This window comes from Schistocerca piceifrons, chromosome X (assembly GCF_021461385.2).
Source record: "Schistocerca piceifrons isolate TAMUIC-IGC-003096 chromosome X, iqSchPice1.1, whole genome shotgun sequence".
NCBI lineage: Eukaryota > Metazoa > Arthropoda > Insecta > Orthoptera > Acrididae > Schistocerca > Schistocerca piceifrons.
This window is the reverse complement of record NC_060149.1, coordinates 180,592,308-180,615,345: the sequence shown is the minus strand read 5'-3', so window position 1 is coordinate 180,615,345 and position 23,038 is coordinate 180,592,308. Positions and strand designations below refer to the sequence as shown.

The 23,038-nt window shown below is 39.8% G+C and overlaps 1 protein-coding gene across 5 annotated transcripts in view; it reads right to left on the bottom strand.

The window, feature by feature from the left end:
- The window catches only part of LOC124722112, a 398,005-nt gene that overhangs the window by 1,395 nt on the left and 373,572 nt on the right, over window positions 1–23,038 (bottom strand). For 4 of the 5 annotated variants that reach the window (XM_047247317.1, XM_047247315.1, XM_047247318.1 and 1 more), the window contains one exon: window positions 9,794–9,898. The exons of the other annotated variant lie outside the window; for it this stretch is intronic. In XM_047247317.1, the coding sequence (XP_047103273.1) occupies window positions 9,794–9,898 (105 nt within the window). The remainder of the gene's footprint in view (window positions 1–9,793; window positions 9,899–23,038) is intronic. 5 annotated transcript variants of the gene reach the window in all.

The following is a 23,038-nucleotide window of genomic DNA, read 5'->3' as shown; positions in this document are numbered from 1 at the left end:
GCATGCCGCGACAGCGTGGACGTGAACCGTATGTGCAGTTGACGGACTTTGAGCGAGGGCGTATAGTGGGCATGCGGGAGGCCGGGTGGACGTACCGCCGAATTGCTCAACACGTGGGGCGTGAGGTCTCCACAGTACATCGATGTTGTCGCCAGTGGTCGGCGGAAGGTGCACAGAATATGTCGACCTGGGACCGGACCGCAGCGACGCACGCCAAGACCATAGGATCCTACGCAGTGCCGTAGGGGACCGCACCGCCACTTCCCAGCAAATTAGGGACACTGTTTCTCCTGGGGTATCGGCGAGGACCATTCGCAACCGTCTCCATGAAGCTGGGCTACGGTCCCGCACACCGTTAGGCCGTCTTCCGCTCACGCCCCAACATCGTGCAGCCCGCCTCCAGTGGTGTCGCGACAGGCGTGAATGGAGGGACGAATGGAGACATGTCGTCTTCAGCAATGAGAGTCACTTCTGCCTTGGTGCCAATGATGGTCGTATGCGTGTTTGGCGCCGTGCAGGTGAGCGCCACAATCAGGACTGCATACGACCGAGGCACACAGGGCCAACACCCGGCATCATGGTGTGGGGAGCGATCTCCTACACTGGCCGTACACCACTGGTGATCGTCGAGGGGACACTGAATAGTGCACGGTACATCCAAACCGTCATCGAACCCATCGTTCTACCATTCCTAGACCGGCAAGGGAACTTACTGTTCCAACAGGACAATGCACGTCCGCATGTATCCCGTGCCACCCAACGTGCTCTAGAAGGTGTAAGTCAACTACCCTGGCCAGCAAGATCTCTGGATCTGTCCCCCATTGAGCATGTTTGGGACTGGATGAAGCGTCGTCTCACGCGGTCTGCACGTCCAGCACGAACGCTGGTCCAACTCAGGCGCCAGGTGGAAATGGCATGGCAAGCCGTTCCACAGGACTACATCCAGCATCTCTACGATCGTCTCCATGGGAGAATAGCAGCCTGCATTGCTGCGAAAGGTGGATATACACTGTACTAGTGCCGACATTGTGCATGCTCTGTTGCCTGTGTCTATGTGCCTGTGGTTCTGTCAGTGTGATCATGTGATGTATCTGACCCCAGGAATGTGTCAATAAAGTTTCCCCTTCCTGGGACAATGAATTCACGGTGTTCTTATTTCAATTTCCAGGAGTGTATTTCAAACACATTAACCAACAATAAAGAAATCCCATCATCCCCTAAATGTTACTGCACAGTGTAACCCTGGACTGGATCAACTTAGTTGTATCCTCTGGTTGGTTGCTCACTAACCTTCATTCTGACCTGAAATAACAACTATAAACCAAATGTTTCAAGTGCAAAATATCCTTTACCAATCCACATGCCATTTTTATTGTCTTGCTTGCCTTTGAAAAACACCAGTGGAATACTTGTCTCAAACATCCACTCTTTTTCTGTTCTGTTACCATTCTTCTAATGTTTTGGAGAGTTACAGCACTGTTATTGCTCCCATTATGATGTGGGCAGCCATCAGGGATGGCTTCATTTCATGACTGGTAGTCATTGTGGAAACACTGATGGCACAGTGCCAAGGACACAGGGTGGTAGGAGCAGTATTATGCTATGGGAAACACTCTCCTGCACTTGAATAGGACCTGTGGTAGGAATCAAAGACACGCTGACAGCAAACCACCTGCACCCCTTCATGATTGATGACTTCCCCAACGGCAATGTCATCTTACAGCAGTATAACTGTTTATGTTTCAGAGCCAGACCCAGCTACAGTGGTTTGAGGAGCATGGTAGTGAACTCACATTGACGTCTCGGTGACCAAATTTGCCTGATGTGAGTCCTATCCAACACATCTGGTTCACTATGTGGCACCATCACCGCATATGCAAATCAGCAGTGTGTTATTTATGCGAATTACATGACCTGTGCAGAAACATCTAATGACACACAACTTTCACAAACCTACCAACAAACCGTAAGATATCTGGAATGCAGACTCAGTGATTTATTTTGTTCCGAAGACAAACAAAAAAGCTATTATGCAGGTGGTTATAATGTTTTGGCTCATGAGTGTATAGCAGCAGTTATCACTATGCAAAAAAAATATAACAACTGTCTGCTATCCCACCACTGCCATAGCCAATGATACACAGTGGTACCCGACAGCATTCACCAAGTGAGGTGGTGCAGAGGTTAGCACACTGGACTCGCATTCAGGAAAACGATGATTCGAACCCACGTTCGGCCATCCTGATTTAGGTTTTTCATGATTTCCCTAAATTTCTTCAGCCAAACCTGGGGTGGTTCCTTTGAAAGGTCACGGCCGACTTCCTTCCCCATCCTCCCCTAATCCAACAGGACCAATGACCTCCCTGTTTCGTGCCTTCCCCCAAATCAACCAACCAACCTGATAGTATTCATCTTTGCTCTAGCCAACTCTGATTGCCATCATCATGTTGACCAAATAACATGCCACACACATTTGCTTACATAACACAATTGGGCAACATAGATAGTGTCTGTCCCAAACTTATGTGAAGTCCCATAGTGCTCAGAGCCATTTGAACCATTTTTGTCCCAAACTTATTTTCCTGTAAACATATTGTGAAGTACAAAACTTATCTGATAACTTGCTGATTCTATTTTAAAATTCTAAATGTTTTCAGCAAGCTGTTTTAATCTTATTTTTTCTATTGGATAACCCATCTCTGATGTATTTCTACTACACGTGAAATAACGGGGTGGAACTCATGCTCAGCCTTGTTACTTGTTAGTCATCAGTTTTTTATTTTACGCAGCTGACTGATACCTAGTATAAGGTACAACCCCATCAATGTTGCCACCTCACCACGGATGTAATGCTTAACTACATGTTCTCATTCTTATCTTAATTTATTGTGTGTGTGTGTGTGTGTGTGTGTGTGTGTGTGTGTGTGTGTGTGTGTGTGTGTGTGTGTGTGTGAGTGAGAGAGATAGAGAGAGAGAGAGAGAGAGATATATCATCTTCCCTAATGTCACTCTTGTCAGAGACTGTCTCCAAGGTACCATCATGTAACTGTCATGGCTAGATGGCATTGAGCCAGTTCCGGAAATCTCTACTAGGATAGGCACTTACTCTTTGGCATTCATGGGAAGTTTGGAGCGCACATATCAGTAGTGCAATCCCAATGCTGTCAGGGGCCATGACTGTGAAAATATGTGATGACCCACCCATGAAGGATTTTGGCCCTCAAAGAGGGAGTAGCTAGAGTGACAACCCTAATGTCATTGTGAGCTCTTGGTGTGGGGTCAGCAAAATTTTCTCACATGGTTCATTTTGTCTCCACTCATTTTCAGTGGGGCTGAGGTCTGGGACAGGAGGAGGCCAGTCAAGAGGATAAATATCATTGGGTTCTGCAAAACCACTCCTGCATCAATAGTTGCTGTCTGTTGGAGACTGATCCCACTGGGAGAAGATTAATCCCTCATGATATAGTTGTTGCACAGATGGATTCATAATGTTACCCATATTATGAGTACAATGGGCAGCATCAACTTGGACACATATCCTCTGAAGTATCTGAAGTCTACAGGGACACATTCACCACCCAATTGCCACAGACATGCAGTCACTTCGAGGTAACTTGTGGATACATTTGGGTTGAAATGGACATCATGCAGTCTACATACTCACCAAGATCACGTTCAGAAAGAGACTTCCTGAGTAATAATATCAAACAATATGCATTATGATTATCTATATAAAAAGCTAAGGGCTAGTGACCTGAATCCTTTTACAAGAGTTAGTTTTGAGTGAACCAAATCAGTATGTTAAAGAGTAGCTAAATCAGTAGGTCATCAGCTGTAGCTTCTCCTTGCCATAATTAAGGAATATAACCATAAGAAAACCTTAATGTTTGTGCTGGTGATGTGTAGACTGAATAATCATCTTTGATAATCTTCACCCTTCTGCTACACTGTGATGGAATTAATTTATTACTACAAATATAATAATAATAATAATAATTATTATTATTATTGTTATTTTATTATTATTATTATTATTATTTCTTTCCTGTCTCAGACGTTACGTCTGGTTAAAAATGGAAGGTGACGCGGACCTTGATCAAGCGTGACTTCCTTTTTACTGTACGGTATATCTTACATTGCATTTAGAAACTTTCGGGTAATTGAACAAGTGTCAATAATTACAGATTTCTGTAGTTGTATATATAAGTTTGGATGTAGCTGTATTGCATTGATGTACTGGTGGATATTGTGTGGTATGACTCCTGTAGTTGATAGTATAATTGGTATAGTGTCAACTTTATCCTGATGCCACATGTCCTTGACTTCCTCAGCCAGTTGGATGTATTTTTCAATTTTTTCTCCTGTTTTCTTTTGTATATTTGTTGTATTGGGTATGGATATTTCGATTAGTTGTGTTAATTTCTTCTTTTTATTGGTGAGTATGATGTCAGGTTTGTTATGTGGTGGTGTTTTATCTGTTATAATGGTTCTGTTCCAGTATAATTTGTATTCATCGTTCTCCAGTACATTTTGTGGTGCATACTTGTATGTGGGAACATGTTGTTTTATAAGTTTATGTTGTAAGGCAAGCTGTTGATGTATTATTTTTGCTACTTTGTCATGTCTTCTGGGGTATTCTGTATTTGCTAGTATTGTACATCCACTTGTGATGTGATCTACTGTTTCTATTTGTTGTTTGCAAAGTCTGCATTTATCTGTTGTGGTATTGGGATCTTTAATAATATGCTTGCTGTAATATCTGGTGTTTATTGTTTGATCCTGTATTGCAATCAAGAATCCTTCCGTCTCACTGTATATATTGCCTTTTCTTAGCCATGTGTTGGATGCATCTTGATCGATGTGTGGCTGTGATACGGGTGCTTGCCATGTATTGTTTTCTTTTTCCAATTTACTTTCTTCATATTATTATTATTATTATTATTATTATTAGAAAAGTCAGAGCCACCTCGTATGGATGGGCTAACAGCAAATGTTGTAGCCAGTTTTATGATAGATACTATCACAAATGACCCTCACTATTTTACAGCCTAAGTTCTAAGACAACTGCTATGTAAAATTACCTGCACATCATTGGAACAGAAGCATGTTTTCCATATAGTATGTGTGTCTCTTACAGCAAGGTAGGAATATGTCTAGAATACACTCAGAAACATATTTCAGTAATAATTCCATTTTTGGATGTCCTTGGTGTTATTTTGACAAATGACATTTTGCATTTCATTCCACTGTCTGTTGTATCAGAGCGACTCCCCTGTGATTTTCTGCCACCACTTTTTGTGTTGTCAAGTGTACATCACTGGAAAGACCCCAACTCCTCAAGGAATACGGTCACAATGGATGGATAAACACAATCTTCAAGGGTTCACACTGAACCAAATAGGGCAAGAGAGTTGTTTACAGGGATTAGTGGGCTTATAAATGCCACTAAACATACCTCGAATCATAAAAGGCTTGAGACATAATGTTCATCCAACAATGAATACAGTGCACTTGTTCTCAGACATTACTTCCCAGGCGTGTATTCGGTTCCATAGAACACACAGACATCAGCACCAGTGAAGAGGAAGACTACTCAGCGCCAGTCAGTGGCATTTCAATACCTTTTCATTCAATATATGATTGCTAGAACAAGTGTAGGAACCATCCATCTGCTTCAATGTCTATTACACATCAGGGCTTATTAAAACGTTGAGGTAAGAGCTCTGTTGCTCTGAGTTTACTCGGGTAGTGCCCTGTAGGACTTTTTTTTTAAACACACATTAATTGTTTCCCTTACCCATGACATTGGTGAGCATACTGCATAAGTGGATTTTGCTTGTACCCTTATGCACCTTAATAGACAGCGTGCATCATGTGATGAACATCATCAACTGCAAACTCTTGATATCATATTGGATATGATGGTAATTAAGTGACTCAACAGCATATTATTGACAGCATCTATAAGACATACCTGTACAAAAATATGATATTTCTTTATTTAAAAAAATAAGTAAATATATAATTTCTTAAAAGCAGATAATGGTGTTGCCTCACACAATTCTTCCTTTGCTTCTCTGTAGGATTTTTATTTTGTAATTATTATTTCTTCAATTTTCTTCAAACAGGTCAGTTTTCACTGAGTGACAATCAACTAACTGCACTGATTATACAAGCTTAAGGGGAAAGAAATTTGGCACTCCAATTTCATGATAATTTTTCTACATACTGACTGCAAAATGGGTGTCTAAATCTGTAGCACTAGTAATTGCTTTGGGTTGAATATACAGTATAACTCTTCTTTTGAAGAATGGATGGAATTAATGTTGCCCACTGTTTACAACATTTTTATCAATCTCTTCACATTTTTTGTGTTCACAATATACCATCACAATTATAAATTTCCCACAGTTTACACTTAATGGAACAATATTTATTGGGAAAGTGGGGGGGGGGGGGGGGGGGGGAGCAGAAGAGCCAGAGGGGTTGGGAACAACAAAAGTGTAATTGACATATAACAGTGCTGGAAAGTTGTGGTTTTCATGTAGCACTACTAACATTACACAGTTAACTTTCGTGCACTCTAGACTCTTAGTACTGAACTAGTAGAAGTCATTAAAAGTCAACAATTTGTGCCATTAGCACTTACTTGGCTCTTAACACTACCAATTTAACAATAACTACACTGTGTGTAGCATTGTTTGTAGTTACATTGTTGAACTGTCAGTTCGGACTAAACTTGAGTAGTAACCCAGCTACTTCACAAGCTGGACTGTCTGTATCCTTCCTTTCACTACCAGCTTTTCCAAATTATGCAGATGGGAATTATCCTTGCATCTCATCCTACACTCCTGTAAGCCTCATGGCCTCGATCTCTGTTAACCCAGTGTCCACACACCCTCCCCACCAAACAGTTTCCAACAGAAACAACTACAGAAGCAGCCAGATCTCACAATCAGATTTGGATATGTGATGTATAGCTTGTGCATAGAGTCTTGATCATGAACATTAATTTGTAACTATGAGCCTTTCACTCCTCAATGGAGTATATGCTGCAATGAAATTTCTTGGCAGACACAGAATGTGTGCCAGAGAAGGACTCAACATTGTCTTTTACAAGCAATAATTCAGCTATCATGGGATGTTTCAGTCCAACTAAAAGCTGGAATTTGGTCTGAGTTAGAAGCCAATTCAGCACACAGTTTCACTAAGTATATATACTCTGCAGGTCACTGAGTGACTGAGGACACTTTTCACTGTGGCATATATGAATATTTTCTCCAGTTTCCTCTGTAGTTGAGGAAAAGCGGCTATTTACATGCCTCTGTACAACCTGTTACTTGCATTACTTCCTTTTATACAGACATTAAGGAAGTAAGAAAGAATAACCATTGAAACTACCCTGAAACTTGTTCTTACAATGTTGTAAATACATCTTCACAAGATATTTGCTAACCTCCTTTAAATGCCTACCAGTTCACACTTTAAAGAATTTCTGTTGTATTTTAATGTCAATCAAACAAGCCTGTGATCATTTTTGCTGTTGTAACTTTTGCAGACTTACTTTAAGCCTCCTGTTGGTCCAACCCAATGTGGATCCAACACACACTTCTCAATATTACACGACAGTCTATCCAAGTACTCTGTGATCAGCTTTCTTGATAGTTTACTACAGTTTTCCAGTGTCTCTCGTTTGTTGTAACTACAGCTATGCCCCTGCAATTTTTCCACACTTCATTCTCACTCACTGTTACTTCCATATACTTCTATAAATTGAGTGCCCCAGTTGCTAGTTGGTTAATTATTTGCCTGCCCCATGGATCATAACTAACTTTTCGCAATGATACTGAATGAGTTAGTTCTTCGTGAAATGCATATTTCCCTACATTGAGAGTTAATTTCAAGTTCCTGAATCACACACACACATTTGGACAATGTGTAACTGAATATTACTACAGTTTTTATCAGATAACGCTTCCTCAAATAGATAATCATATACTCTACAAAACACACTTCAGTGTAATGCACAGAACTTTCTCGGCCATTGAACTTTCCATCTGCAGTCCTTGTCTTCTCCAATCCATATACTGGAGAGTTCACAATGACCTGTGAACAAGTGATCACTTCCTGATCTTCCAGTTCATTCCTCAGTGTCACTTCCCTGGACACCTGGCCAAATGGGCTCTCAACAGTGTCGACTGGGGTGCTTTCACCTGTGGTGTCATTCTTGACTCCCCGTTGCGTGAAGATGTCGATGAGGCAGTCCAAAATACAACTACAGTCATTCTTTTCACAGCTGATTTAGCAATCCTCTGTTCCGTGGACCTACTCTGGTGGAAGACAGTACCTTGGTGGTCATCAGGAATCACAGAGGCCATTAAGCTCTCCGATGCCAAAATGTCAATTTAGTTTTCAGAAAGTCTTTCCAACAGAAAATGCTATATATGCTTTCATTGATCAAATATCAAATGCTTTGAATAACTGATCACCACCCATTGGGATATGTTGTGATCTCTCAAAGACTTGACAGTGTGAACCATGAAATTCTTCTAGATAAGCTGAAGTATTGTGGTATGAGTGGGACAGTGCACAAATAGTTAAATTCATACTTAACTGGAATAATGCAGAAGATTGAAATTAACAGTAGAGATAGTCTGCAAAAATCAGCAGAGTCCTCTAACTGGGGTTGTACGAAGAATGGTATCCCACAGGATTCATGCTAGGGTCTCTTATGGTTCTTAATATATATTAATGAGTTACCACTTTACATTCATGAAGATGCAAAGCTAGTTCTTTTTTCTTATGATGCAAGTATAGTAATCACAACCAACAAACAAGAAATAGCTGAGGAAATTGCACATAATGTCTTTCAGAAAATTATTAAGTGGTTTTTCTGCAAATGGACTAAAACTAAATTTTGAGAGAATACAGTATATACCATTCTGTACAGTAAATGCAGTAACACCACACATAAATACACACACTGGTAATTTACCAAATCTTTGGTCATTTACCAAATAGCAGTTAAAGTCTGACAAATAGCCAACCAGCATTTAAAAACAAATTAAAAGTATTTCTGAATGAAAACTCCTGCTACTCAATAGATGAATTATTAGACATGAAGTAGTAATTGTTCAAGAGAGGGAGAGAGATTATATCATTTAAAGAAAACTTATGTTAACTGACATGTTCCACATCATTACAAAATGTCATATTCATGAGCTTTGGAATAAGTATTAATGTAATGTAATGTCATCCCCATACCTCATCCTTGCATATTATCCACATCCCCACCACTATCTACAAGTAGCACATCCAACCTTACACTAAACCCTCATCCACTTCTGGTAATATGCACACCACTCACATGATGATGAACCTGATTTTTCAAAAGGCAAACCATAAAATGTTATTGCTTTTGTAACACAATTATTCACCAGTAATTTGCTGTGATTGAGCCTTTTCTTTTTTGCCTCTGGCATTCACAAGGGGGAGGGTTTGTCTTTAATGACATAGCTGCAATAGAAATATTGGTCTGTGCAACTTCAACCATTCATCAAAATCTCCAGTTACTACCAGCACTCTTTTTCTAAAGTGGCATTAGGATATCAAGCCTCCATCCAGTTCTATTACTCACTGCATCTCAGTACACGTTAGATATACTTAAAAAAAAGTTTACGGAAATCTTTGATTTTAAGTTTATTCTATAATCTATATGCTGTTAGCAAATGGTTAAATTGTAAACATATAAAGCTACATTACAATGTGTGTAAAAGCATGTATTCCATATTACCAACTGCTCTAGCCTGATCCAGATTCACCAGGGTATGGGCTGTCCCATATGCCACTAAATGGTGTTGACACAGCACAGATGAACTTACGTCGCATATACCATACCCTAAAAGTTATAACGAAATAGAAAACTAAATGGTATTAACATGAAAAATTTAAAAATAAGGTAAAACAGCACTTCACTCATTAGACTAGTTAATATGGGTAAGTAAATCCATAAAACCTTAAAAAACTGAGTAAAACAGAAAATAATGTTCATTATTTCAAACAATATAACTAGATTCAAATCTGCAATGGTTTACTGGAACAAAATAATAACCTAACTGAAAAGATATAATAAAAATTAAATAGAAAAATTTAGTTAAAAAATTAGAAAAAAATCTGCTAGTAACATATGGCAATTTCAAAACAGAAAGAAAATTTATGAAATTTTTGCTGACAGAAGATCTACACAGATGGTGAGTGGTGGCTCATGACACTACATTGATAGTGCCAGTCATGTGCAAAGAGACATTCATGAATTTTCCCATGAGGTCACATACCAAAGAAACCAGCCCCAATTAATAAAATTAATGGACTATTGATCCCCCTCATTACAATTAACACACTGATGTATTTCATTTCAAGGTTTGTATGCCTGTATGCAAGATTTCCCTGTAAAGCAAAAAATGGGGGAGTAAGGTGACTAATCAGAACCATATTCCTCACATACTGCAGGACAGTATCTCTGAATCTGATCTATGATACAACTTAGTAACTTTTCCAAAATGGCAACAGCTGTTGGAAAAATTTGAACGGCTCCTGGCTCCTTTCTTGTTAAGAGGTGCCCTCCTTGAAACAGAAAATGTCCTTCACATCAGTTTGCACCTAAGCAATGTGAGAAACCTCTGAAGAACAATGGCATTATCTGCTTTTTATGTCCCAGCATGTAGAACTTGGCTACTGCCTCTCTCAGCAGTTGTCAAGAGACCTATTTTTTGGGGTCTGAAGCTTACTAAATCAGGCCATCTCAGTCAACATTTGTGGTTGCACATTCAGGACATGTTGGTGGTTTATTTGACTCCAGGCACTTGTTGCCTAGATTCTCATTACAGTTTTTGCTGCAGATTACCTTGGACAACACCGTGTCATTGTGACTGCAATGAAGTGCCACTATTTCAATGAATGCAATGATCTCTCTGATTTACACTGAAAGCTTTCCTCAGAAGACTATCTGCTGGGTTAAGTCTAAATTTAGCTTCTAGACTAATGGCACATTATCTGCCACTCTGTAACCACTACTTGTTTAGCAATTTATTAACAATGCCTGTTTCCTTTTAGACATCAGTGTTTCACTTATAGTTGTTTTCAGCGTATTCTTGGCTAGATCTACACTTTTCTGAAGACAATGTTAAAAGTTCTTTGTTTCTATGTAAGAATATTTTAATGATAATATTTTTCACAGTGTGTTTTAACTCAAGTCCGGCTCCTCCATTTTCTAATTAATTAATTTGTAACCTCTTCCAAGAAGGTGTGAGTTGACTGCCTTATGTGCGCAAGACTGGAGACCAGAAATCATACTTGATTTCTTACAGAAACGGCACAAGGCAGAGACACTTCCCCCTCCTCATTCAAATGAAGTTACATTATGTAATTTCATTTAACTTAAAGTACGTTGAAGTGTACACCAACGCAAAGAGTCTCATCAGATTGGTGTTTAATTTCATGAAACTTCCTGGCAGATTAAAACTGTGTGCCCGACAGAGACTCAAACTCGGGACCTTTGCCTTTCACAGGAGAGCTTCTGTAAAGTTTGGAAGGTAGGAGACAAGATACTGGCAGAAGTAAAGCTGTGAGACCGGGCGTGAGTCATGCTTCGGTAGCTCAGATGGTAGAGCACTTGCCCGCGAAAGGCAAAGGTCCCGAGTTCGAGTCTCGGTCGGGCACACAGTTTTAATCTGCCAGGAAGTTTCATATCAGTGCACACTCCGCTGCAGAGTGAAAATCTCATTCTGGTTTAATTTCATATTTATCAGTTCCATAGTCTTTCAGTGGTATCTTGGTGAAGAGGGACACTACATCAAAACTTACCAGCAGGTCACTATCAGTGAGTTACAATTCTTGTAGATGTTGTACAAAATGAACGGAATTGTGGATGTGGTGTCCACATTTCCCCACAAGACAACCTAGGAGGGCAGTCGGATGTTTGGACAATGTGTGACTAAATAGAAGCCTTCAACCCAATTAGTGATTTTAGGTAGGAATAGAATTTTTTTGGATTCTTGAAAAGATCTTTCACTACAGTATGCCAATGTAAGTTGTTGTATGCTTTGCACATTGTTTTTTTTTTTAATAGATGCACATATTTATACTAACTTCTGCCTGTCAACATTCGCACACTTTTTTTTCTTTTCTTTGTTGAACAGACAGTGCAATAATCTCCCTTTCCTCAACATTTTCCAAATTTTATTATTAAACCATGGAGGATCCTTTCCCTTAATCCACTTACTTGACATGTAAGTCTCCAGAGTGAAATTTACAATCAGTTTAACCTTTACCCATAATCCCTCTGTGTCTGTTGTACCAAAACTAAATAATGCCTATTCATTGTTTAAGCGTGATGATGTTAACAACTGTGTTCCTGTTTTTTCTAGCATTAATACTCTTCTGGCTTTCTTCACGGTTTTATTGACTTTAGTAACCACCATTGCAATGATGTCATTACTAATCCCTGTTTCTATACTGTTACTGTCAAAAAGGTCACACCTGTTTGTAGCTACAAGGTCTAAAATATTTTCATTGTGTGTTGGTTGTCTAACTTGTTTGGGGGAAGGGACCAAACAGTGAGGTCATTGGTCCCACTGGATCAGGGAAGGACGGGGAAAGAAGTTGGCCGTGCCCTTTCTTAGGAACCACCCCAGCGTTTGCCTGATACGATTTAGGGAAATTGAGGAAAACCTGAAACAGCATGGCCGGACACAGGTTTGAACTGTCATCCTCCCAAATGCGAGTCCAGTGTGCTAACCACTGCGTCAACCCGCTCAGTAAACTAGTTGTTAAAGGCACTTTTTGGAAAATGTTTTCAGGAGTATTCCACAGGACTGTCTGTCTGTACCATCTGCAGTGAACCCATAGACATTCCAGTCTAAACTCGATAGGTTGAAGTCAGCTCCAACAAATATTTCACGAATTAAAATTGAAATAAATGAGCCCTTGGTCACTATTAGTGACTGACGGCTCATTTGTTTCATTTTAATTTAAAAATGGTCACTGAACTAAGCAGGCATCTTTAGAACTTTAATATTGCATGATCTGGGTGTTTCCGTGTCACTAACGATAGACGTTTGTTGAAAGACTATCAGGTGGTTGGTAAGAACAGCCAACAATTAATCTGATTTCAACTAGACTTAATATAGGTGTCCAGATAACATCACTATTACACTCAAAATTGACTTCAAGAGATTCCATATTTTTGTCAACTGCAATGAACACTCCCATCCTATGGTGTCTAATCTGTTTTTCCAATATATATTCCATGAATTGCGACATATCTCAGAGTTTTCTACTTTGGGTTTCAGTCAGCTCTTGGTACAGAGAATAATTTTAGCATGAGAAATTTCCTATAGGGCAGTAAATTCAGACTTTGTTACAAATACTTCGACAATTTACTGTTAAAATTTTGGCAGTCAAAGTGTGTGTATTTTGTATAAAATCTGATTTCACTCTCTGTGTATCAACTGGTGAGCGAGCATTGATCAGAGGACTTCAGATTACTGCCTAGTCTATACAAACTCCTAAGTGCACTCCACAATTACTCTGGTACAAAACGAGCTGCTTCCTTTGTGTAGTGCACCCCTGACCTATCAAGATAACTCCTACAACTCTGCACCTTATAATGCAGGTCCTGAACTCTGAAGCCAAGACTGGCACAGAATCCGCACCCTGTGAGCAAGGCCAGCAGTTTTCACTACTTTTGCCAGTCATTGCAGGAACTAGACTGTCCTCAGAACCCAAGCAACAGGTATCATTGGTGCTAACATGAGCAACAACTTGCTGACCACTGCACCCTGTACACTTGACAGCTGCAGGCAGGGGTGGCCTCCACATCTTGGGTGAAGACCTCTGGCAGACACACAGAGAGCACATTGGAATTATTTTGGGCACTGTATGTTATCTCCCCAAGGTGCTCCATAATGTGCCTAACATTGGTGCTACCAATAAGTAGTAAACTACTCCCCCCCATGTGCCTGCTCAGACCTTGCTGAACGAGTGGCCACTTTTGCTCTTACAGAGGGAATGGGCGAGGCAATATGGCCAGCCTCCACATTGAATCTCTACTTTGAATGACAACTCGTGCTGCAGTGAGTGCAGAAGTCCTACATTGGGTAAGCTGGAACATGCCTCCAGATGGCTTACTGTGGACACAATCATCTCCAGCTGCTTGCAAACTGCGGCCAGCTCCTCCTGCGTTTGCATCTTCATGTACACACCCCTTCTATCCTACTACTAATAATCTGAGAATTAAACTTCAAACATCAGGAGGAAAAGCTGAATATGTGACTCGCTCGTGTCCTGGTACTTCAACAATGAAGACTGGTAGCTGATTGAGCTGTGTTACTGGCCGTCCAATAACAAACACACTACATAATGCGTGAACCAGTTTTTGTAGTTTATTGGGAGACTTTGTAATAAACATAACTCTGTTTGAAAAGAGATCTGTTATGACCTAATGAACTGTAGCCTGAAGTGACATAGTTGACCCTTCCAGGTGCATTCTAACAGTAAGTACTTTTATCACTCTGCGTAACTGTTACATCTTTTTGAACATTTGACTGATTCTTAAAACATCACTGTCACAACATAATTTGTCAATAATCTGCGCTCACGCTTTAAAGCCACTGTATACTGCACGAGAGAATTTAATTCACAATATTCATGAATGGAACAAGGAAACCTCACTGAGTGGTTTCATATATATGTACATCTTTCATCCCCCCCCCCCCCCCAAACCATGGACCTTACCACCGGTGGGGAGGCTTGCATGCCTCAGCGATACAGGTAGCTGTACTGTAGGTGTAACCACAAAGGAGGGGTATCTGTTGAAAGGTTAGACAAAAGTGTGGTTTCTCAAGATGGGCAGCAGCCTTTTTAGTAGTTGAAGGGACAACAATCTGGATGGTTTACTGATATGGCCTTGTAACACAACCAAAACGGTCTTGTTGTTCTGGTACTGTGAAAAGCTGAAAGCAAGGGAAACTACAGTTGTAATTTTTCCTGAGGGCATAAAGCTCTACTGTATGGTTAACTAATGGTAGCATCCTCTTAGGTAAAATATTTCAGAGGTAAAATAGTCCTCCATTTGTATACCTGGGTGGGGACTACTCAGGAGGAGGCTGTCATCAGGAGATGATGCTAAGGATTAGAGCAGGGAATGTTAGAGCCCTTAATTGGGCAAGTACACTGGAAAATTTAAAAATGGAAATGGATAGGTTAAAATTAGATATACTGGGAATTAACAAAGGTTAGTGTCAGGAGGAACAGGACTTCTGGCCAGGTGAATACAGGATTATAAATACAAAACGGGATGATGCAGGAGTCAGTCTAATAATGAACAAGAAAATATGATTGTGGGCAAACTACTATGAACAACATAGTGAATGAATTATTGTAGCCAAGATAGACATGAAGCACACACCCACCAGAGTAGTACAAGTTTATATCCCAACTACCTCTGTAGCTAATGAAAAGATTGAAGAAATGTATTATGGATGAAAGAAATTATTCAGATACTGATTGCGGACTAGAATTCGATAGAAGGAAATGGCAGAGAAGGAAAAATTGTAGGTAAACCTCGACTGGGGGAAACGAAAGAAACAGGAAGCCGCCTGGTAAAATTTTGTAAAGAGCATAGTTTAATCATCACTAATACTCTGTTTAAGAATTGTGAAAGAAGGTTGTTCATGTGAAAGGGGCCTGTAGACACTGGAAAGCTTCAGACTGATTATATAATGATTAGACAAGAGATTTCAGAACCAGATTTTAAATTGTAAGACATTTCCAGGGGCAGATGTGTGCACTGGCCACAATTTATTGATTATGAACTGTACATTAAAACTGAAGAAATTGAAAAAAGATAGGAAATTAAGTCAATGGGACCTGTATACGTTGAAAGAACCAGAGGTTGGTGAGAGTTTCAGAGGAAGCATTAGGAAATGATTGACAAGAACTGGGGAAGGGAATAAAATAGAAGATGAATGGGTAGCTTTGAGAGATGAAAGAGTGAAGGCAGCTGAGGATCAAATAGGTAAAAATATGAAGTCTAGTAGAAATCCTTGGATAACACAGGAGATACTGAATTTAATTGATGGAGAAAATATAACACTGCAGTAAATAAATAAGGCAAAAGGGAATACACACGTCTAAAAATTGAGAGTGACAGGAAGTGCAAAAGGGCTAAGCAGGAATGGCTACAGGACAAATGCAAGGATGTAGAGGCAAGATAGATGCTTGCCTACAGGAAAATTAAAAAGAAGCCTTTGGAGAGAGAAGCAGCTGTATGTATATCAAAAGCTCAGATGGAAAACCAATCCTAAGCAAATAAAGGAAAGCTGAAAGGTGAAGGAGTATATAGAGGCTCTATACAAGGTAAATGTACTTGAGGATGAGATGGGAGGTATGATGCTGCAAGAACAATTTGACAGAGCACTGAAAAGTCTAAGTTGAAACGAGGCCTCAGAAGTATATTACATTCTGTCAGGCCTTGGAAGGGCCAGTCATGACAAAACTCTTCCATCTGGTGTGCAAGATGTATAAGATAGGAGAGAGGCCCTCAGACTTCAAGAAGAATACAATAGTTCCAATTCCAAAGAAAGCAGGCAATGACAGGTGTGAATATTACCAAACTATCAGTTTATAAGTCATGGTTGCAAAATACTAACATGAATTCTTTAGAGAATAATGGAGAAATTGGTAGATGCTGACATCAGGGAAGATCATTTCGAATTCTGAATAAATGTAGGAATATGCAAGGCAATACTGATGCTATGACTTCTCTTAGAAGGTAGGTTAAGGAAAGGCAAACCTATGTTAGCAGCACTTGCAGACTTAGAGAAAGCTTTTGACAACATTTACTGAAATATTTTGTTTGAAACTCTGATGATAGCAAGGCTAAAATACAGGGAGCAAAATGCTATTTACAACTTGTGAAGAAACCAAACACCAGTTATTAGAGTCAAGTGTCAGTGGTTGAGAAGGGAGTGTGACAGTGTTGTATCCTATCTATGATATTATTCAATCTGTATATTGAGCAAGCAGTAAAGGAAACCAAAGAAAAAATTGAAACAGGAGTTAAAGTTCTGGAGGAAAAAGTAAAAACTCGGAGGTTTGTTGATGAAATTGTAATTCTGTTAAGACAGCAAAGGACTTGAAAGAGAATTCAAATTGAATGGACATCATCTTGAAAGGATGATACAAATTTAAAGTCAACAAGAGGAAAAAAAGGGATAATGGAATGTAGTCAAATTAAATCAGGTGATGCTGAGGGAATTGGGTTAGGAAATAAGGCACTTACAGCAATAGATGAGTTTTGCTATTTGAGCAGTGAAGTAACTGATGATGGCCAAAGCACAGAGCATAAAAAATATAAACTTACAATGGCAAGAAAAACGTTTGTCAAGAAGAGGAATTTGTTAACATTGAATATAGATGTAAGTGCCAGGAAGCCTACGTATGGAGTGTAGCCACATATGGAAGTGAAACTGTTATGACGACGACGAATGAATTGTCACCAATGTGAATGATTGGTGGTCAGTACTAAATAGAAACATACAAATCTCTTCTTTGTATACACAGTAGGTTTGTCAGTGAAGTCAATAAGGAGCTGGCTTCATGGTCTGGGTCTACGATGAATAAAATAATTAGAAGTCATTGGTAAAAAATAATATATTGTACTTAACTGGTGGTACAGGAGTCTTATAGTCAGAAGGAATATAATTACAAACAGAGAGCTATAGAGGCATCACATAGGCCATACTTTAACTAAGCGCCTTGTCAGAGGTTGCTTCCTATCAGCTGAAGGCTATACTACTTTCCTACTTGATGTCCCGAGCAAGAGTGGCCAAGCGCATGCTAGAGACTTGTTGCAAGCCGCAGAGCGGCGCTAGTCTTGATTAGCGGGTTCCGTGATACTAGTACGGACTGCGGTCGAAAACTGCAACCCCTAGCAAGTGTGATATCATACTTTGATACCACAGAAACATCAATGAACAGTTTAGCCAAGAATAGGACAGAAGCTTTTGAAATGGGGTGCTACAGAAGAATGCTGATGATCAGATGGGTAGATGAAGTGACTAATGATGAGTTACTGAACAGAAATGGGGAGAAATGAAATTTGTGGAACAACCTTACTAGAAGAAGTGATCAGTTGATAGGATACATTCTGAGAGAGCAAGGGAAATACTTGCTGGGGGGGGGGGGGGGGGGGGGAATCATAGTGGGAGACCAATGGATAATTAAAGTAAGCAAATTCAGAAGAATGTAGGTTGCAGTAGTTATTCAGAGATGAGGAGGCTTGCGAAGGAAAGAGTAGCATGGAGAGCTGCATCAACCAAGTCTTCGGACAGAAGACCACAACTACACATCTTTCGTATCTTATCCCTACAGAAAGCACCAAAGAAGTGGCAGAACAAATTTAAAGTGCATTTATATCAACACTTCTCTAATGTTTGCTAATAACATACAACCACTGATAATGAAGTTCTGTGAATAGTCCTGTAACATTAACATAGATGAACTATGAACTACAGTTACCTTACTGTCCTTCGAAATAGTCACCTCCCATAATTATGCACCACTGAGCTCTGCGATACATTTCCTGGCAACTTTGCATTAAGTCTTCCTTTGGGATGGTGTTCAAAAGCTGTGTCACATTTCGTTGCATGTCAGGAATATCATAAACTCTCTTTCGTTTCAAAGTGAGTTTGGATGTTCAAGTAGCACCACCCCCTATTTTGCCAGGAACTGTTTGACAATGTTGGCTGTTTGTGGGTGAGTGTTGTCATGAATAAAAAATCAGGAATCTTGTTGTCCGTACTGTGGTTGTACCCTGTGTACGCATTGCATGAAATGGGTCAAAATTTCAATGTACTGTGCAGCGGTCAATGTCATTCAATTAGGTAGAAATTCCTTGTGGATAATGCCTTGACTATCGAAAAAGGTGACTAGCATCATTTTGATGTGTAAGTTTTCAGCTCTGATCTTTTTCTGACAAGGTGATGTCGGAGAATGCCATTCCATGCTTTGCTGTTTCATTTCACTGCTGACCGAAGTGGCCGTGCGGTTCTAGGCGCTGCAGTCTGGAACCGCGAGACCACTATGGTCGCAGGTTCGAATCCTGCCTTGGGCATGGATGTGTGTGATGTCCTTAGGTTAGTTAGGTTTAACTAGTTCTAAGTTCTAGGGGACTAATGACCTTAGAAGTTGAGTCCCATAGTGCTCAGAGCCATTTGAACCATTTCATTTTACGGTCATACCAGAGACACTAGGTTTCATCCTCAGCAACAATGCAGTTCTAGAAATTGGGTGTGGCATCCACTGTTTTAACGAAATCCTGTGAAGTCTCTAAATGTGCCTGCTTCTGATCGTCAGTCAATTGATATGGCACAAGACGACAAAATGATTTCCTCTTCCCTAACTCTTGGGTAAGCATTTGTCGCACAGATTCACAGTTAACCTGCAGTTCATCCACTGTCATGTGCACAGTTAATCAACAGTCGTTCGTGATTAATGTTCTTAGTTTTTCAATGTTTTCGTCACTGACGGCAATCACTGGTCGTCCACTACGCGGATTGTCAAACACTTTCCCAGCCTCCTCAAAATGGGAAAACCACTCATACACACACTTCATGGACTGTGTCTCATCCCCATAAACACATACTAGCATTGCATGCATTTTTTTCGGTGTCTTGCCAGCTTATAACAAAACTTTAAATTGATCCTTTGCTCGTTCATAGCCCTGTTCTCAGCTCAGAGCCATCACACTAAACAAGCACTTCATCTAACAGGTCTAACACTGAACACACATGACACTCAATTGAACTATGGTGGGGACAGGTTTTCAACGCCGGCCACTACGCAGAGTCGCCAGTGTTGCCCAATCAACCGTTCCGACTTCATTCACCGAACTTTATTGTCAGAGGTTGTATTTAGTTTCAGTTTGCATCATATGAATCACAGACAACTAGCAAAAATCAGTACTGTTCATAGACATGAGAGGAATACCAAATACGCAGATAAATGAAGGAAACTATGTATAGGATGCACTACAGGAAATTAAATAAGCCTTGGAACTAAATTAGATTACGAAACACGTTCACACACTAGTGCCCACTGAGGAAGTCAAAATTTCTCATATGTTCTATTTTATTCAGGAAATCAGATTTGTGCAGCATTAAATAAACATTGACACCATGAGGAATTTGGTTGCAGTTTGGTTCCATTTAATCTCTAAACGCAAAAATATTTTTTTTCTGGTAATTGCACAATACTTCATATAGTCACAATACTTACAATAAGAACGAAGCTTTATCTGTGTTAGCATTATTTTCAACGTGTTATTTAACATGTCTGACCACATCATCTTAATATAACATGAATATGCAAATTTTCTGCCACTTTATGGGTATTTTTGAAATCAGCACATTTCCTTGGACTATCAGTATCTTGGTGTTCAAATACATTGGCAAGGAACTCTAACAGCATTAAAGTGAATTAACTTAAGGAAACCAGCAAAAAGCTAAATCTCTGTGGCTGACAAGGAACTCAAACTCCACCCCCTCTAAAATGTGCTCTGCATCTTAGCCCATGTGCTGCCTCATTCTGTACTAAAACAAAGATGTGTATCAGAAAGCAACTACTGCATCATCCCATGCATGAAGCTCTGGCCTGTGTGTCTCATGAAATTAATATATTTCAAACACAAAAGCAAAATATTTTGTATGATATAAGGTACAATGAGCATAATGTGTTAACTATTCCCATGACAGGAATTTATTATGTAGTGAGAGGACCAGAATGATATACAAACATTTCTTTGCAGTAAAATGAGTTGCAATGGAAAGGAGGCATCCAGTATCACAGTATTAACTGCACAGAGAAATAGTCTCAAATGAGAAACTAAAAATAACATAATTAGTACAGTATTCCCTTTTCTCACACATCTACCTCATCAGAAACTACGTGTATGGACTTTTATCAGCATGTAACACAAAAACTCAATTTCAATTAGAGATTAACTTCAAAGTAGTATCAATTTGTCTTTGGAAAACTTCTAATAGAGAGCAATGAACCAGAGTCTGTTGCCTTTATAAGATATTTTCTAACATTTTTAATCTTTTTATACAATTTTGCAATAATAATAATAATAAAAGCCTACTAAAAACACTGCCAGCAACAAATCATAAGGATTATTAAGATACGGTCTACACAAAGAAGCATCGTAGCAAGTGAGAGAGTGTGTATCAAATCAGTAGAAACCAGGAGGCAGTTACAATTCATCCTATGAGGGTGGTTTCAAAAGTTCTCGGAATGGAATAGACAAAAAGTACTTAAATTACTGAAATGTATTTTACTTTTCAATGTGGTCTCCTTGTAGATTAATTCACTTGGTCTAATGATGTTCCAGTGCCTTGATCCCATCTTTAAAATGAGTTTCCTCCAGGCTTGCAAAATAGTAGTCAACCGCGGCTATCAATTCTTCGTTTGAAGTTAATCTTCAACCACAAAGAAAAATTTTCAGTTTTGGGAAGAGATGGAAGCCTGACAGAGCCATATCAGGTGAATAAGGTGGGTGTGGCAACAATTAATACGTTAGTTCATATAATTTTGCCATGGCGATGGCACATTTGTGTAGATATGCGTTGTCTTGGTGGAGAGATGACTTTCTCCCTTGCTAGACCTGGCCTTTTTTCACGTATTTTTTGTTGCAATTTGTCCAGGAGGTTAGTACAGTATTCTCCAGTAATTGTTTGCCCAGTGGGAAGATAACCTACAAACAGAAGCCCCTTTGCATCCCAGAACACTGATGCTATGACCTTTCCCGCTGAAGGAATTGTCTTTGCTTTCTTTGGTGGCAGAGAATCAGCATGTTTCCACTGCTTCAACTGTTGTTTTGTCTTTGGGGTATAGTGGCGCACCCCAGTTTCACCTGTGGTCACAAACCGGTGCAAAAAAAATCTTGTTCATTTCTCCTAAAATGGGCCAAACATTGTTCCGATATGTCCATTCTCAAGCGTTTTTGATCCAGCGTCAAGAGTCGCAGCACCCATCTTGCAGATAATTTTTTCATTTCTAATTCTTCAGTTAAAATGTGATATACCCTTTCAGATGACATCTGGCAAGCATGAGCAATTTCACACACTTTCAACCAGTGATCCTCCATGACCATTTTGTGCACTTTTGCAATGATTACTGGAGTAGTCACATCTTGGGCAATGGCTGAGCAGATCATCATCTAAGCTCTCCTGACCAAATTTAAATTCATTTGTCTACTTGGCAACAGCTGAATATGAAGGAGCAGAGTCTCCCAGTGTATTCTGGAAATTGACATGAATGTCCTTTGCTTTCACACCTTTCTTTATGAAGTACTTAATCACTGCTCGAATCTCAATTTTTTGCATCTTCGTTAATCCCTATGCAGGAACAACAACAGAGCCATATTACTATCACAGCTCTCTCAGCTCTCTTCCAAGAGCACTGGCATGGCATGTGTTTACCGGCAACAGTCCAATGAAAATCACGTGACCAACTCGTTGCTAGCGCTGACCTCTCCTGGTGATTTCAAGAACTTTTCAAACCACCCGCATACATAACAGTAACTAGTCAAGTCTCCAGAAGATGATGTTCAATGGACTTCTCTATATGTTAGCAGAAAAAAAATTGTTTGTTCATGCAGAAAGGTAAACTTCCTCGCAAGGAGATTTTGGAATATGTTACATGCAACAGCTGTGTAGACCAAGGTCATGACTCTAGAGTTAAGAGCTGTTGTAGTTGTTGTTGTGGTCTTCAGTCCACAGACTGGTTTGATGCAGCTCTCCATGCTACTCTATCCTGTGCAAGCTTCTTCATTTCCCAGTACCTACTGCAACCTACATCCTTCTGAATCTGTTTAGTGTATTCACGTCTTGGTCTCCCTCTACGATTTTTACCCTCCACACTGCCCTCTAATACTAAATTGACGATCCCTTGATGCCTCAGAATATGCCCTACCAAC